This window comes from Corvus cornix, chromosome 4A (genome assembly GCF_000738735.6).
Source record: "Corvus cornix cornix isolate S_Up_H32 chromosome 4A, ASM73873v5, whole genome shotgun sequence".
Classification (NCBI taxonomy): domain Eukaryota; kingdom Metazoa; phylum Chordata; class Aves; order Passeriformes; family Corvidae; genus Corvus; species Corvus cornix.
The window spans coordinates 19,842,682-19,859,463 of record NC_047058.1 but is presented as its reverse complement, the minus strand read 5'-3'; the positions used below and the strand labels follow the sequence as shown (position 1 = coordinate 19,859,463).

General features: G+C 60.1%; 2 protein-coding genes across 2 annotated transcripts; both read left to right on the top strand.

Moving 5' to 3' along the window:
- Positions 1 to 231: 231 nt before the first annotated feature.
- On the top strand, positions 232 to 10,757 carry ARHGAP36 (Rho GTPase activating protein 36). Its single transcript, XM_039572335.1, has 11 exons — positions 232 to 1,004; positions 3,228 to 3,397; positions 5,037 to 5,099; positions 6,078 to 6,334; positions 6,871 to 7,066; positions 7,604 to 7,659; positions 7,816 to 7,966; positions 8,442 to 8,581; positions 8,923 to 9,093; positions 9,304 to 9,401; positions 10,204 to 10,757. Exons 2-11 carry the CDS (start codon positions 3,283 to 3,285, stop codon positions 10,331 to 10,333), a joined length of 1,377 nt encoding a protein of 458 aa, XP_039428269.1. The 5' UTR covers positions 232 to 1,004; positions 3,228 to 3,282; the 3' UTR covers positions 10,334 to 10,757.
- A 2,455-nt stretch (positions 10,758 to 13,212) lies between these two features.
- Positions 13,213 to 16,582, top strand: LOC104691592 (regulator of cell cycle RGCC). Its single transcript, XM_039572327.1, has 5 exons — positions 13,213 to 13,319; positions 13,903 to 14,058; positions 14,671 to 14,751; positions 15,041 to 15,103; positions 16,045 to 16,582. The coding sequence occupies exons 2-5, from the start codon at positions 13,905 to 13,907 to the stop codon at positions 16,050 to 16,052; spliced, it is 306 nt and encodes a 101-aa protein (XP_039428261.1). The 5' UTR covers positions 13,213 to 13,319; positions 13,903 to 13,904; the 3' UTR covers positions 16,053 to 16,582.
- The last annotated feature ends 200 nt before the right edge of the window (positions 16,583 to 16,782 follow it).

Below are 16,782 nucleotides of genomic sequence, written 5' to 3'. Positions count from 1 at the left end.
ACAAGCAGGAGCTGCTGAGGTTAAAGGGGAGCCTGGGGATAGCCCAGGCCCTCCTGAAGGAAAGATGCTCTGGAGATACCGAGCTGGCACAGGGTGCCCAGAGCAGCTGGGGCTGCCCCTGGATCGCTGGCAGTGTCCAAGGCCAGGCTGGACATTGGGGCCTGGAGCACCCTGGGATAGTGGAAGGTGTCCCTGCCTATGGCAGGGGTGGAATGAGATGAACTTAAAGGTCATTCCAACCCAAACCATTCCATGATCATGGGCCAGGAGCCTGGCTGTGGCCCCCAAGGGCTCGTGGATGTGTTAATGGGCAAGGAAGTGCCAATTTTGGGTGTTGGTGGAGGTTTGGGAGGCTCTCCAAGGTCTGTAACCTTCCAGGAACAACCTGAGCTGTAGATCCACCTGATCAGGGCTGTGAGCTCCTCAACACCAGAGCTCTACAGGGAACCTGGATGTGGAGAGCACCCGTGTGCCCAGGCTGTGCCAGCCCCCCGCCAGACACTCAGTCACCGGGAAGATGCCATGAGGGAGCACCAGGAGGGTCTGCACAGAGAGCTGAGGTGGAAACCACCCACTGGCCCTCATCAGCCAGCCCAGGCAGCACGTTCCCAGCACATTCCCAGGGCAGGGTTCACCTGCCAGCACAGCCGATGCTTTGGGGGTGTCCTGGTCACCCTCGGGTGGGAGCGGGGAAGCCGAGGATGGAGGGGATTGAGCAATGGCCGATCCCTGCCAAGGCTCAGTGTCCAGCGTGGGAAGCGCGGCTCCTTCCATCCAACCCTGCCCTCTCTCCACACGCTGTTTCTGGCTCTCATTTCTTTGGCAGAAAATTCACATTCTCATCCCCTCTCTCCTCCCCTCAGCTCTGGCAGCTCCTTTCCATCACTTCCCCACTTCTCCTCCCGCCTGTGGGCTGGGAAGGGCCCCTGGAGCCATTGAGGAGACGCTGCTGTGAAAACCTTCATCCCAAAGGAAGAGCCAGGAGCTGCTGGTCCTGCTGCGAGGTAAATGTGGGCCCTTTGTTCCAGCAGGGAAGAGAGAAACTCTGCTGCTGAAACTGGGGGAGCAGCCACTGCTCCTTGGGAATGGAGGGGGCTGGACTGAGCTTTCCCCATGAGATTTCCTGAAAAAGCACTGGTCCTGTTTTGAGTGAGTGAGATTCCTGCTCTGGCATCCCCTCCAAAGGAGGATTTCTGTGGGGCTCTGGCTTTGCCCCCACTGTGGGCTGGCATTTCCTTCCCTGTGGGGAGCCCCGGGGCCTGTCCAGGCTGGTGAGTTCTCCTGTCCCATGGGATCTGCAGGGATCGCTGATCCCTGTCCCCTGCAGGGACACCCACGTTGCTCTTATGCCTCTGGGTTGGAGGTGCTGGTCCCCATCTCAGCTGTTCCCAGGGATGTAAATCCACACCTGGGGTGAGAAGCAGGGGCAGGTGTTTGGGGTTAACTCCTGGAGGATGAGCTTTGGGAGTGCCAGTGCTGGTGGCACGTCACAGCGCTCTTCGAGTGGTGCCTGTGGTCGGGCAGATAAGCAGCAGCTTGTCCAGGCTTCTTCCTGCCTTTCCTTCCTGCCTTCCCTCTGCTGCTCCCTCTCCTGACTGGGATTCCTCCTCCTCCTCCTCCTCCTCACCCCATGGCAGCTGCGACCCCCAGGGCTCTGCTCAGGCAGGGGCTGTGGCCGTGGGCTCCGCCGGAGAGTGGAGCTTCACCTGCACAAAGGTAATTCCCTGCAGTGTCTGGGGGTTTGTCCGTCCATCCATCCATCCATCCATCCATCCATCCATCCATCCATCCATCCATCCACGGCAGAGCTGCTCCCTCCCTGCTGGGAGCTCCCGGTGCAGCAGAGGCACAGGAGCTGTCTCTGGCATGTGGAGATGCTCTCACCGGGGACAGCCAAGGAGTCACGGGCTCCGGGCTGTCCTGGGGGAGCAGGATGGAAGTTGTAAAATTCCCTGCATTGCGTCTCTTGAAGTTGACAGAGGGTGGGGTTGGATGGGATATTGGGAAGGAATTGTTCCCTGGGAGGCTGTGAGGCCCTGGCACAGGGTGCCCAGAGCAGCTGGGGCTGCCCCTGGATCCCTGGCAGTGTCCAGGGCCAGGCTGGATGGGGCTTGGAGCTCCCCAGGAAGGTGGAAGGTGTCCCTGCCCGGGGCAGGGGTGGCATTGGATGGGCTTTGAGGTCTCTTCCAACCTAAAGCAGTGTGGGATTCTGTGATGTAGCTGAATTCCCTTTTCAGTGTGTCCTTACAGGGAGCTCTGAACAGCTCTTTATATTTGTTTTCTTCTTTAGTCTATGTAATTTCTAAAGACCTTTAGAAACTGGAATTTCAAACCTGGCCGGAAGGAACCAGTCTCAGGAGCTGGAGGGGATGGCAGCCCTGGCTGAGGCTGACAAAGGAGCCCTGTCCCGTTCCTGGGGGTCTCACCCTCATCCCTTGACACTTCCAGGCATTTATTTTTCATTCTTGCCTTAAGCCTCTTCGGGGAGGCTCCTTTCAGAGCCCGTACTCTGACCTCCGTCCTGTCTTCCCTCTGGGCTGCTGCTGCTCTTTGGACCGTGCCGGGCGGTGCCGGTGCTGGGGCGGTGGCACAGGTGGCACCAGGAGGAGGTGGCACCGGCTGGAGGCAGCCAGGTCAGTGTGCGGTGAGGAACCAGCTCCCTGTGCGGGCTCTCCCAGAGCCTGCACACAACAGGGAGGGCTCCCCAAAGCTCTGGGACAGGGGATGGGGTGTCCAGGCTGTGTCCATGGGCTGTGGTCCAGCCTGTGCTGGGGGTAAAGGGCTTTGGCACCTCTGGTCATGTGATTTAAAAGAGATCAATCAGAACTGTGGAACTGCTTGGGTTGGGAGGGACCTTAAAGCTCATCTCGTTCCATGCAGGGACACCTTCCACTATCCCAGGATGCTCCAAGCCCCGTCCAGCCTGGCCATGGACACGTCCAGGGACAGAGCAAACACAGCTGCTCTGGGCACCCTGAGCCGGGGCCTCCCCACCCTCACAGGGAGGAATTCCTTCCCAATATCAAGTCTAAGTCTCTTCTCCTGATGCCTCCAAGGGTTTTGCTCGGAAGGCTGAAGTGAGATGATGTGGTTGGGGCATCTGCAGCCCCACTGGCTCCTTGGAGAGGTGACAGAGGGACAAGTGTCTCCTGCAAAGACCCCCAGGAGTGTTCCCGGCGCTTTCTCTCCTAAAGCCGGTGTCGCTGCCGTGTGTTCCTTTCACACAGGTCTGTTTTCCAGAGGACCTTTGGCTCGGCCCCTGTGCCAGGCCCCGGCCCTGGGATGCAGCCCGTGGCCCTGCAGAGCCTGTCCGAGCTGGAGAGGGCCAGTCTGCAGGAGCTGGCGCTGTTCTGGCTGCAGGAGAGGCTGCTCGTGGGGCACCTCAGTCTGGACAGAGGTACAGGAGGGACACGATGGGACAGGATGGGACAGGATGGGACAGGATGGGACAGGAGGGAGGGGAGGGAGGGGATGGGAGGGGGGCTGAGGCTGAGCCATTCATGCTGCTCACCCCCGCACCACAGCCCGGGGCGATGGTTATGGAAAGACATTTGTGACACTTTTTGGTCCATTTTATTTCTCATTCCTGCTTTGTTCTGAGCCCCGAGGGCCTGATCAGCCTGTGGAGGGGTTTGCATGTCCACAGCAGTGTGAGAACATGACCCTCCAAACCCAAACCAGATGTGACAACTCAGCGAGGGCTCCACTGGGATTGTCTGAGTGCCCTTGGGATGGGATTTGCTGCTCGGATCCACGTCCAGCACTAAGTCCCAGTGCTGGAAAGGGGCATGTGAGACAGTGGGTAATGCACTGGGACATTGAGGGTGGATCAGTTTAGGAGCTGAGTACAGAGGCCCTGTCAGGGTTGCCAGGGCTGCCTGTATCCCCCATCAGCAAACCCAGAGAGCTGCAGTTCCTCAGACTCCTTCCCAAATTCACTTCTTACCCCCTTGATGTGCCTCCTCTGCCCTGGGCCATGTCCCAGCAGGGCAGGGGATGCTACCAGCTCACCAGATCTGGGGCTGGGGGGTGCAGAGGGAGCTTGGGGGTCTCCAGCCCCCCTTCCCCTCACAGCAGCCCCAAGGATGGAGGCCCCAGGTCTCTGGAACCTCTCCCAGGGATGGAGCATCTCCCAAAGCCCAGCCTCACACCGAGCACCAAGTGCCTGAGGGGACGCCTGAGTTTGGTTTCCCCTTAATATTCCGAAGATTTCATGCCATGGAATGGCTTCATGAAGAGTCCAGCACAGCTCCCCTCTCCCTCCCAGAACTCCCAGTTGCTCCAGGGCTGCAGCCCCAGTCCCTGGAGGATTCTGACCACAAACATCCTGATTCCTTTTCTGTTTTATTTCGGGCTGCTGTGATCCCCCTTGCAGTGACACCCTCCAGCAGCAGCTTCTCTAGGGACCAGTGCAGTGCCAAAAACAACCCCAGACCCCAATATTTCCTTCCTGGTTGGTCAGTGTGCTGCTGGATAATTTATGTTGGCTTCCACACTCACGTTCCTAATTCCAGCTGTCAGAGCTTTCCTCTAAGGCTTACAAAATAACCCAAACAAGTAGATATAAGCTGTTCCTAGGAAGAGAATTCCTCAGGAATGAGGAGTATGAGCCAGAATAGGGGGATGTGTCCTGGAAGGATTTAGGGTGGGCAGTGACTGAATTCTCTGTTCACTGCTGCTGGATGTGTGAGGTGGGAGTGCTCCAGAGCAGGATGGGAGTTGTGATGGTGTTCTGTACAACTTTGTGCTCCATAAAACATTCCCCAAAGCCTTTCTGGGCCACACTGCTCGTGTGGTGCCGCGGGGTCCCTCCATCCCTTCACTGGGGGAGGACGGTGCCCATCTCTAGCAATGTCCATCTCCAGGGCTGTTCCCTGGCCAGCTGCTGCCCACCACGTGTCCCGGGGGACTCCTGGACGCCCTCGGGGCTGTGGCTGTCACTGCAGTGTCCCCAGGCTGGAGGCTGCAGAGGGACAGGGAGCCTGTGCTGAACCAGCCCCAAAATGCTGGTGCTGAACCTGCCCTTCTCCTCGCAGATGGCTCCAAAGGCATTAAATCCATCCGGCAGAAGCTGGAGAGCTTCTCAAAGGAGAGGAAAGGTGAGCAGCCTCCCTGTTACCCTGCTTTGGTCCCTGCTCTCAGGGGAACTGGTGATTTTTGGTGAGGTGGGAGGTGCCCGAATCCAGCAGGATGCTTCATCCCAGGTTGTTCTGCTGTTCCTGGGGTGGCACGAGCTCCATCAAGCCTGGAAGGCACAGATGGGTGTGTGGAATACGAACCTGCATTTCCAAGCTGTACACCTGGAAATGTGTCTCTCTGCCCATTTTGCCCCAATCTTGCTGCTTCCAGTCCTATTTTATCGTCCCTTGAAGGACCTCGGTGACAATCCCAGGGCACACAGAGCCCTAGAGCAGAGCCAGGTGGGAATGAGCTTCCCCACACCAGCACGAAGCCCACTCAAGGGAACGACTGACCTTGATGCCTCCTATTTTACCAAATGGATTCGTGGCTCTGCTCCGGGTGTGAAACCCCAGGGCAGTGCAGAGGCTGGGGGTGAGGAGAGCCCTCCTTGCTAGGGGGGTGGACAGGGACAGTTATTTGGGAAAAATGCCACCAATACCGAGACTTTTCTTGAGCAGACGTAGCCGAGGCAAACCCTGTAGAGAATTGGAGGTTAGAATTTGGGAAGGTGATTCATGAAGCTGTTGCTTCATAGACCCCATGGCATCTTCATGGGGCTGTACCCAGTTAAAGAAAGGAGAAACTCCAGGAGAAACTGGGAAAGGCTCCAGCAAGCTCACTGCCGAGAGCAGCTGTCCTTGGTGTCTCCTTCCTCTTCCTCCAGCACCCCATTTCCCACACCGTGCCCTCCCCGCTCGGCTGTTTGGCCCCCGGGGTCCCAGCACACCTTTCCTGCTCTCCAGGAGGAGCAGCTCCCTTCGGGCTTGCCTGGCTCCTTGGGAATGCACCACCGGCTCCAGGTGCTCCCAGGGGCAGGAACGCTGGGCTGCACAGAGCAGCTCCCTCAGCGGCGATGCCTTTCCCTCCCTCCCTCCCTCCCTCCCGTGTTTCCCCAGACTGCTCTCCCCACACCTTCGGGGTCCCACTCCCCCAGGTCATCGCCAATGACCGCGCCTGCCGGCAGCTGCAGGAGGCCGTGGGGAAGAGCCGCCGGCTCTGCCTGGAGGTGGAGGCCACAGTGACGAGATTCCGGGCTCAGAGGCAGCGGAGATTGGGAATGGGCACCAGCTGCATCTGGGCACCCGACGGGGGCTTCCCAGAGGAGCCGCTGTCCCCAGCGCTGCTGGACAAGAGCTCCTGGAGCCAGCGGAGGGTATGGTCCCCAAAATGGGCCGGGATGGTGCTCTGGGATGGGGAGTCTGAATTCAGCGATAAATGGGAATTTCCGGGATCTTTTCTTACTGACTGAGTCGGTTGTGTCCCAGGCTGGGCCGATCCCAGTCTGTCCTCAGGGAAAGGGTGATGCCCCCAGTCCCCTCAGAGATGGACTCTGAGGAGTGGGAGGCCTTCACTAGCGCAGCTCTTATGGAGCTGAGGTTACCAGGGGACATTTAAGGGTCCAGAGGGCAGGGAGAGATGAGACATGGGGAAGGAATTGTTCCCTGGGAGGATGGGAAGGCCCTGGCACAGGGTGCCCAGAGCAGCTGTGGCTGCCCCTGGATCCCTGGCGGTGTCCAAGGCCAGGCTGGACACTGGGGCTTGGAGCTCCCCAGGACGGTGGAAGGTGTCCCTGCCCATGGCAGGGGTGGCACTGGGTGCTGTCCTTTCCCAGAAGCCCCCAAGGTCGTGGCAGTGATGGTTCTGTGGGGTCATTCCTGCCACCTGCAAACCCCCTCTGCCCCATCGCAGGGGGCCATGTCCGTGGATTCCATCACGGACCTGAGTGATGACACGTCCGAGCTGCTGGAGGCACTGCAGCTCTCACACCCGCACGAGCTGGACCCTCGCAGGAGCCGGGGCAAGAAGAAGGCGCTGAGCCTGAACCCCATCAGCTGGCAGGTGCCACGGATCGTGGACAGGTGCTGCACTCACCTTGAGACGCATGGTAAGGGCTGGAAAAGCTCCTGGTGTGGTCACTGGGACATCCTGGCCTGGGCACCCCCAGGGTGGGAGGAGGCGCCTGGTTTAGTGGGCATCGTGGGAGTCACCCGAAGGTTGGACTCGATGGTCTTGGAGGTTTTCCAGCCTTAATGATTCTGTGAGTCCTGGGTAGGGCATCTCCCAAAAAGCCTCCTGTGGGGAGTGCTCTGGGCTGGATGCAGCGCCAGAGGGGAATGTCACTGAGAGGAGAATGTCACTGAGAGGGGAATGTCACTGTGTGTGCCAGTGACCGTATCCTGGGGCCTTAACTCCTGCTGCACATCCAGCCCTCACTCACAGTGACTGGAGGGATGAGATCTCCTCCCTTCCCTCAGACAACCCAAGGAAATCTCACGGCTCCACAGCCTTTCCTTTTCCTCACTGCCTGGAGAAGGGAGAGCCATGCAGGAGGAGCCCTGCCACAGTGCTGAGGTGCTCCCAGGAGCAGTCGGGGTGGCAGGGAGCCGTGGGAAGGCACAGCACTAACCTGTCTGTCCCCCAGGGCTCCAAACAGTCGGCATCTTCCGTGTCGGGAGCTCCAAGAAAAGAGTCCAGCAGGTAAAGGGGACACTCGCTGCATCCTCTGGCTGTGCCTTGTCAGGGACAGAGGTTTGCATGGATGGGGATGGATAGAGCTGACACTGGTGTGGAGAGGTCTAAAACAGACCAGAACCAACTGTGATTTTCCTCCTCCTCATTTCTTCCGTCTCCAAGCTGAGGGAAGAGTTTGACCGAGGGCTGGATGTTTTCTTGGATGAACATCAAAGTGTTCATGATGTGGCTGCCCTGCTCAAAGAGTTTCTGCGGGATATGCCGGATCCCCTGATCCCCAGGGAGCTCTACAGCGCCTTCCTCAGCACAGCCAGTGAGTACCTGTGGGGCAGAGCCTGCACAGTCGCAGGAGGATTTGTGCTGGGGGCACCTTAAATCTTGTGGGCACCTCTCACTAGGTCAGGTTGCTCCCAGTCCTGTCCAACCTGACTTTGGACACTGCCAGGAACGGATCCTTCCTCACCACCCTTCTTTTCCAAAGCCTCTGGACAGCGATGGGGTGGGTGTTGTGTTGTCTGGCACTGGCACCTGCAGTTACTGTCACCTGTGGGTTCGGTGGGGGCTTGGTTTGGTTTCTTAAAAACTGAGTTATAAAAATCCCTCTGGTCCAGGACAATCTGACTGGGGCTGTGCAATATCCAATATCCTCAGCCCTTGCTGGGTTCCCCATCCCGTGGGATGAAGGGTGGGACAGCAGCCTGGCTCATTCCCACACACGTGGAGGAGGGCTGGAGGTGCCTGCTGGGCTGGGATCCCCACTGACCACTGCCCTCTGCCCAGCCATGGAGGGCCGGCGCAGCTGGACACGCTGCAGCTGCTGCTGTTCCTGCTGCCCCCGTGCCACAGTGACACCCTGCTCCGGCTCCTGCGCTTCCTGGGCGAGGTGGCCCGGCATGCTGAGAGCTCCCGGGACCCCGAGGGCCGCGAGGTAAGGCTGATCCAGGGCGAGCTGCACGGGGAAGGGGCGCTCGGGCTGCTGCGGCTGGAACCAAGCAGCTGCAAGCCTGGGTGAAGCCTTTGGGAAAAAACAAATCTTTCAGGGAATCCCGGGATCCCTGAGGTTGGAAAAGGTGGGAGGGTGAGGCAGGTGGGAATGGGACCCTTTGTGCTGGCCCTGCCACCAGCTCAGAGAGGACCTAACTGGACCCAGACCAACATCTCGCCCTCAGCTTGCCCTTGTGTTCCTGCCCTGGGGTGCGTGAGGGTATCCTGGGACATCCCATGCCAGTACATCCGCAGTCCACAGGTTCCTGTTGTGCTTCCCTGTAGATCCCTGGGAATAAAATGACAGCTTCCAACCTGGCTACAGTCTTCGGTCCCAACATCCTGCAGAAGGAGAAGCCTGGAGAGAAAGATGCCGGTGCCCTGAACTTTGAGGACAGTGCTGCCATAATCCTGGTGCTCCAGAGGCTCATCGAGCACCACCACTCCCTGTTCATGGTACGTGAGGCTCCTCAGGGCGGCTCCTCTGGGCCCTCCTTCCCTCTGAACTCTTCCAAGAGTAGCAGGGGAGAGGTGTGTGGGGTGTGACACCAACACGCTGGGCCTGTGACCACATCTCATCCTGGAGCCCCTCCAGTGCCCTCGGCTGTCTCTGCTCAGCCTCCTGCCAAGAGGAGCTCCTCGAGTGACGTGGCTGTGTCTCCCCAGGTCTCTCCAGAAATGCAGTGTGACGTCCTGAGGAGGCTGTTCCAGACAGACCCCGATGTCATCGAGTACTTGCTGCGCAGGAAGTTCCCCGATGTGCCGTAAGTGCCCCAGGGGCTCCTCGGGGCGCGGGGACAAGGACAGCGCACCCTGCTCATCGTCCTGCAGATTTCTCCTTCCTACACTGCTTCTGGCCAGGAGCTCCCCAGCAAAAGCCCTTCCCACCCCAGCATGCCCATTCCTCCGAGCTCCCAGTTCTCGCTGTTTCCTCCCCAGCCTGTGCCAGCTCTCTCCAGAGCTTTCGGTATCCACACGGCTCCTGTCCAACCCCTCCCCTGCTGCTGCCTCTCGCTGTCACACACTGATGCCTGCTCCATCACCGGCCTTCTCCTCCATCCTCCATGTCCACATTCCCACGCAGTTTTTGCCTGCCCCGTGTGTCTATGGGTGGCTGCCAGCTCTGTCCATATGTCCACATTTCGGGTGCAAGGTGGGACAGTCCCATCGGGGCTCAGAATTGGAGCTCGTGCCCTTCCCTGTGGTTGGGTGGCTAAAAGGACCTCGTGTCCCATGAGCTGGGTCCACCACGGCACCTTCAGCAAGCATGAATTGTCCCGTGGGAAGGGTTTTCCTGGACCACAGGCCACTTCCATACCAGTTTGGATGGGGCTTGGAGTAACCTGGTCTAGTGGAAGGTGTCCCTGCCCATGGACTAGATGGTCTTCAAAGTCCCTTCCAACCCATCTGTGCCACAGCTTCTTGTCTGCCTTCACCTTCCTTTCGGGGCTGTCTGGAGATGGCAGCCTTTGGGACCTTTGGGATCACTGCTGGAGCCCGTTTGGGAGTGCAGCAGGCAATAGAAGCATTTGCAGACAGCATCTCTGCCTCTTTTTGCTTCCTTAGGAGCCCAGAGCATGAGGATCCTGGGGAGGACCCTGCTCCGTCCGGCTGGACGCGCAGCATGGAGCGAGGCTCGGTCTCCTCGGAGCTGTACAGCAACGTCTCCTTCCTAAACCTGGATGTTGGCATCTAGCGAGCCCTGGCCAGCCCCTCTGGACAAAACCAGGCAGCTTTTCCCAGCAAAACCCAGTCCCTGCCTCGCTTTGGGGGCAGCCCCTGCGCCTGTGCTGTGGGGGCAGAGCTGTGCTCGGGGCTCTCCTGCCAGGCCGTCACCTCCTCCCTGCAGGCCCAAAGGCCACCGTGCCCTCAGCACAGCCCTCCCTGCCCCCTCCTTCCTCACAGGACCTTGGGGACTGGGTTTCCATCCCTAGAGCTGGGGGCACTGGAGCATCCCTCTTGGGAGGAAAGGCTGAGGGAGCTGGGACTGTTCAGCCTGGAGAAGGCTGAGAGGGACCTTATCAATGTACCCACATGCTTTTGTAAGGGCCTGGAGGGACAGGACACAGGGAGCGGCTGCCCACTGCCAGAGGGCAGGGCTAGATGGGATACTGGGAGAAATTCTTCCCCGTGAGGGCGGAGAGGCCCTGGCACAGGCAGGGACACCTTCCACTGGACCAGGCTGCTCCGAGCCCCATCCAGCCCAGCCCTCTGGCCTTGGACATTTCCAGGGATGAGGCAGCCACAGCAGGGCACTTTTGGGGGTAAAACAGCACTTCTGCAAACACACCCAGGCTGGAATGATTGGCAGAACCACAGCACAGGGAGGGAGGGGGATGTTTAAAGGGCTGAAGCTCCATCACTTGTTCACTCCATGCAGGTTTTCCTATATTCACATCCAGAGCTCGTGCATGGATCATATCCCATGGTTGTAGATGATCTTTAAGGTCCCTTCCAACCCAAATCCTTCTGTGAGGGGCAGAACAGGGAATTGCAGCTGGAGCCAGCGCCCCAGGAAGCTTTGGGCTGCTGGAATGGTCCCATCACAGAGCCATGGCTTTGGGCACATCTGGTAGCTCTGAGGGGATCATGAAGGACTGGATGAGCCTTTCCATGTTGCTGGCCTGAGAGGGAGGAGAGATTCCATGTTCCACATTCCACCACAGCCTGCACCCAGCCCTGGTCTGAAGGCACCCAGACCTTCTCAGGCACCCTGCTCAGGGCTGGGCTCTTTTTCTGCAAAGGTCCCTTCCCTGTGGATGGGTACAGTTGGGATGGGTGGGGAAGCATTTCCCGGAGGAGCTTGTGCTCTGAGATAGCTGGTGAGACCCCCTGGGAGCTGATAAGCTCCAGAGAGCAGCAGAGCTGTTGAGTCTGGAGGAACAGATAAATTTGGGACACCATGAGGCCACAGATGGTTCCAGAGGCCACCGGCACAGTCGAGTGTCATCTGTGAAACCAACACTGTGTCCAGCCACTGCTCAGGGTGGGACTGTGCCTGCTGCAAGAGCAGCCCCCAGCCTTTCAAATTCCTTCCTAGGGTGGGCAGGCCCTGGCACAGGGTGCCCAGAGCAGCTGGGGCTGCCCCTGGATCCCTGGCAGTGCCCAAGGCCAGGCTGGACATTGGGGCTGGGAGCAGCCTGGGACAGTGGGAGGTGTCCCTGCCCGGGGCAGGGGGTGGAACTGGATGGACTTTAAGGTCCCTTCCCACTCAAGCTGTTCTGTGATTCCATGACTCTAGGACGGGGCAGGGGCGCTGACACAGGAGGCAGCTCTTTGCAGGAAAAGTCCTGTTGAATTTCACGTTCCCAGCACCGGCGCGGGGGCACGGGGAGCTCGCTGGGAAGCGCCAGCTTCCTCTGTTCACTGCCGACCCACAAACGTGTCCGCAGGGTGTTTATCCCCGGCAGTGCGTGTGGGACATTGCTGGAAACTCCGCTTGAGGGCAGCCCGGCACCGGCCTGGCCGCGGCCTCCTCCCGCCGCCTCAGAGCCTCCGCCTGCCCCGGAGCGGCCCCGGCGCTGCTGGACACGCAGGGCTGGCTCGGAGCTGTTCTGTTCCAGCCTCACGAAATAAACCCCCTCCCCAGTCGGTGGCAAAGCTCATTCATGGAGCCCTGGCTCCGCTCCCGTTGGCTTTTGTCACGCTCCGGGTTCTGTTCTCCGGGGCTCTTTGCCCCTGCGGGCTTTGGGGTTCACCTCAGAAACAATCGGGGAGTTTCTGTCTTGGTCTTTCCTGATCCCCAGTGTGGGCACAGGAGGGGCTGCTGCTGTTGGGGGTGGTGAATGCTGGGGGTGTCTGCTGTTGTTTGGGCTGGTGGCTCTCGGGAGCTGGTCCCCGTTTGGGGGTGGTTAATATTTGGGGGTCACTGCTGTTCGGGGAGTGGTTTTTAGCACCAGCCCTACCTTGAGCGCCTCAGCATCGGTGGGGATTCACAGGCAGAGCCAGGCCTAGGGCTTGTGCGAGGGGTACAGCAGGGGATCTGCAGGAGTGGGATCGGCTGCTCCAATTCCTGAGTGAGTTTAGAGCCAACAGCAAAGAAAGCAGAGCTCCTGCTCATCTTTTTATAAACCCCTGTGTCTCCCTCACGCTGCTGACCAGGATCCAGGGCAGTGCCCAGACACAGCTCTGGGCTTGACAGCTCTCTGGGAAACCGGTGGGAGAGAATCGTGGAATCACTGAGGTTGGAAAAGCCCCCCAAGACCACCAAGTCCAACCCCAGCACCTACAGTCCACCACAGTCCACCCTAACCCCTGTCCCCAGGTGCTACATCCACGCAGCTTTTAAATCCCTCCAGGGTTGGTGACTCCACCCCTGCCCTGGGCAGCTGTGCCAGGGCTGGACAGCCCTTTCCACGAAGGAATTTTTCCCAATACCCAACCCGACCCTCGCCTGGCACAACTTGAGCCCGTTCGTCGCTTGTTCCCCGGGAGCCGAGCCCGGGCCGCGTGTGCCAGCTCCTGTGCGGGGTTTGTGGGGAGCGGGCAGGGTCCCGCTGGGCCGGAGGGGAGGTTTGGGGTCAGGGGGGTGACCCCGGGACTCCCCGGGACCCCCGGACCGCGCGGCCGCTGGCGGGCGGAGCCTCCTGAGCCCCGCCCCCGGTGCGGGGCCAAAACCCCCGGCACCGGCACCGGGAGCTGCTGCTGCCGCCGGGACCGGAGCGCAGGGAGCCGAGCAGCCGGTGAGTACCGAACCGAACCGAACCGAACCAGGGCCGCCGCCTCCTCGGAACCCCCCGCCCGCAGGGGCTCCGCTCCTGTGTCCCCCGCAACCTCCGGGCACCCCGGGAGCGGGATGGAGCCGCGGCTCCCGCACTGTCCCGGCCGGGGGTTGTACCCTCCTTCGCTCCCTCCGTGTGCCGCCAGGCTGTGGCTGTGGCTGCCCCTGGATCCCTGGGAATGTTCCAGACGAGGTTGGACAGGGGCTGGGGCAGCCTGGGACAGTGGAAGGTGTCCCTGCCTGTGGCAGGGGTGGGATGGGATGAACTTTAAGATCCCTTCCCACCCAAACCATTCTGGGATTCTATCAAGCCTGTGTAGGACCAGCTCTTACTGGGTCGGGCCCCAGGCTCAGCTGTGGGGTGAGGTGGAGGAAAGGCTGAGCTGTCCGAGGAGCTGGATGTGCTCGGACCAGAGCTGGCCACTGCCTGCAGAGACGGGACCTGGAGCCTGGCTCTGTCCCATTCCAGCCTGGGCTGCTCCCAGGAGGCTCTTGCTGGCCCTGCCTGCCCGGTGGGCACCACAACATCCCTGTGTTGCCCCCAGCGATGGCTGAGGAGCTCAGTGAGCTGCTGAGGGAGTTTGACGAGGTCATGGAAGACTTTGACCGGGGCCCTGCAAGTCAGTACCAGCAGCACCTGGAGGAGCTGAAGAGGAAAGCGGGACAGAGCGTGTACGACAGCGGCATCGACGAGCTGGAGAGTGAGTCCAGGGCTGGGGGATGGCATTGGTGAGCTGGAGAGGGAGTCCAGGGCTGGGGGATGGCATTGGTGAGCTGGAGAGGGAGTCTGGGGCTGGGGGATGGCATCCATGAGCTGGAGAGGGACTCCAGGAGTAGGGGATGAGGAGTCCTGGGGGAGGATGGTGGCTGTCAGGGTGGGAGCTCTGTGGTTTCTCCATGAAAAAATCTTCCTGCTGATGCTGCCTGACTCATCCGTGGTGGGCTGGATGAGCAATCCGGGGGGATGACCGCAGGATACTTGCCCAGGACCTGCTGGTATCTGCCAGGGCTCCTTATGCCAGGCTGGCTGCTGCAGGACCATGAGAAGCTTGGGATAACCAGGAGCTTGGAGGGACCCAGTTCCCTGTAACAACCCTGTCCTCGTAACTGTGCCCAGACAACCTCTGGTGCTCTTTGACCTGACAAAGAAACTCAGTTCCATTTTTCCAAGCATTCCCAGAAGCAGGGGAGGAACAGATGGGGTCTCCAAGAGTGTGCCACCCTGTGCCATGGGCATGATTGGGCCCTGTTCCTGCAAAGTGTTCATCAGGTGCCTGTGCCCAGGGCCAGGGACTGATGCTCTGTGTCCGCAGGTGCCAGCACATCCCCAGGAAGCAGCCTCAACTCCAGTGAGGAGCACCTCAACACCCCAGCTGACACCTATCCCACCAAAGGTGAGCCTGGCCCCATCCAGAAGGGTTTGCAGGGCTTCCTTCTCCGTGCTCAGCTTGCCTTGGCAGTGACAGGCAGCCCTGGATAGGGAGGTGCCAGTGGGGCCCTACAGGCTGGGAATGAGCCCGGCTGTCCTGGGGGGAACCTGGAAGAGGCAGAAGTTGGATTGGGATTTTCCCAGTCAAGGCTGGACTGGCTGGGACAGAAACAGCTGGAGCAGCTGTGTCAGGTTGGGGTCTTTCCTCAGGGAGAGGGGCAATGGGAAGAGCTGACTGTGTTTTTCCCCACTAGCAAAGCTTGGAGACACGCAGGAGCTGGAGGAGTTCATCGCAGACCTGGATAAAGCCTTGGAGGGTACGTGCCCAGCCTTGACCCCTGCACATCCCACGGGTGGGACACCTGGGCTGGCACAGCCTGGCCAGCACCTCCTCTGCCTGGGGGTCCCTGCAGGGGGCTTGGGACTTGATTTTGGCTGCAAAACCCTTCCATCTTTTCTTCTGGGGAGGGGCTCGTGGATGTCACCTCCCTCTTCAAGCTCTTTCAGCTTGGGAAGAAATTCCATGGCTTAAGTGTCTTCCCCCTCTGCTGCCTCAGTTTCCCCAGATGAGGTGGAGTGCTGGTGCCTGGGAGAGGGGACTGGGGACATGGAGGCCAGGTTGGTCCTGGCGGTGAAGCCCAACAGCACAACCTGCAGAGCTGCTGATGTTTTTGGGAAGATGCATGGGGACCTGTGGCCCTCTGCCCACAGCCTCCCTCCAGCTGCTGCTCAGAGGCTGCTCTTTACTTGGGGGGTATATCCTAACCCTATGGGAACACCCCATGAGGAGGGAGGAGAGTGGGTCTGTGTGGTGGCAGAGAGGGCAGTCCCAGCCTGTGGGTCGTGCTCGCCTCCTCCAGTTGTTTCCCTCCTGATAAGAGCCTGGGGGTGTCCCTGGGAGAGGGGGTGAAGCTGTGCTCGGTGTCTCTGGCAGCAGCTCTGGAGAGTTTGGCTGCTTTGCTGGGGAAACCAAGGCAGAAGCCACTTCCTCTCACAGGGGCCCTGCGTGACAGGCTGGAGGCAGAGAGAACCCGATTAAAAAGTACTTCCCCCCACGCAGACTGTGAAGGCACAGTTCTGGTATCTGTTCCCATCCCTTGTGCCCCAAATGAGGTGGCTGGTGGGAGGTGTTCCTCTGCAGGCTCCAGCCATGCTGGGAGGGAGGGAGGGAGGCAGACAGGGCACCAGAGCTGACCCCCTGCCCAAAATTCCTGCTGCAACCCTGCAGAGTGTCACCATCTTCTGTACTGTCTTGCAGAGATGTGAGCCGTGCCTTGGAGTCTGGCGAGGAGCAGCCCCAGCCCTGAGTCTCCCTGATGCTGCCTCTGCTTCTGCACCCCTGGCTGGGGTGGGGATGGCTCCTGGGCCGCACCGGGGACAGGGACGGGCACTGGGGATGGATCTGGCCGTGGGACGATGGTGGCCAAGCCCTGCCAGCGCCAAGAGAGCACAGCCCTGGGCGGGCAGCGGGCCCTGCCCTGCGCGGGGGTCTGGCGGCTCCTGGGACCGAGGGGTTTGGGGGGAGTCTGGGCCACTGTTGAAGCCCCTGGAGTGATTTTGGGGAAGATCAGCTTGCAGGACATCAGCGTGACCTCGGTGTCCCCCCAGGCCGGGAAGCCCTGTTCCTTGGTGGCATCTGCCACTGCTGACCCTTTGCTTTGCATGGGGAGCCCCAAATCGGGCCCCTCCCTGTCCCCCCCATGCCTCTGCCCCACTGCTGCTGTAAATACTGTAAAAAAGATGTTCTGTGCTGTACAGAGGGGACGTGTTTCTGTGAACAGGATTTTAAACCTCTGCTTGTCTGTGTCCGTCTTTCTCCCTTGGGCAGGGGTGGGAGCAGGGATGCCCGGGGCTGCCAGCTGGTGGGGCTGGCGCTGGAGAAGGGGGAGACCTCAGGGAAGCAAGCTCAGCAGCACATGCCTGGCTGAGGAGGAATATCAGGAATCCCTCATCCTCCCTTCCCCCTGGCGCTGAGACAGTGTGGGGTGGGAGAGGT

Coding starts and splice junctions, on each gene's coding strand:
- ARHGAP36 (XM_039572335.1), top strand. CDS start 3,283: ATGCAGCCCGTGGCCCTGCAGAGCCTGTCCGAGCTGGAGAGGGCCAGT. Junction 7,660..7,815: donor CCAAGAAAAGAGTCCAGCAG/GTAAAGGGGACA, acceptor TCCGTCTCCAAG/CTGAGGGAAGAGTTTGACCG. Junction 8,582..8,922: donor GGGACCCCGAGGGCCGCGAG/GTAAGGCTGATC, acceptor GCTTCCCTGTAG/ATCCCTGGGAATAAAATGAC.
- LOC104691592 (XM_039572327.1), top strand. CDS start 13,905: ATGGCTGAGGAGCTCAGTGAGCTGCTGAGGGAGTTTGACGAGGTCATG. Junction 14,059..14,670: donor CGGCATCGACGAGCTGGAGA/GTGAGTCCAGGG, acceptor CTGTGTCCGCAG/GTGCCAGCACATCCCCAGGA. Junction 14,752..15,040: donor TGACACCTATCCCACCAAAG/GTGAGCCTGGCC, acceptor TTTCCCCACTAG/CAAAGCTTGGAGACACGCAG.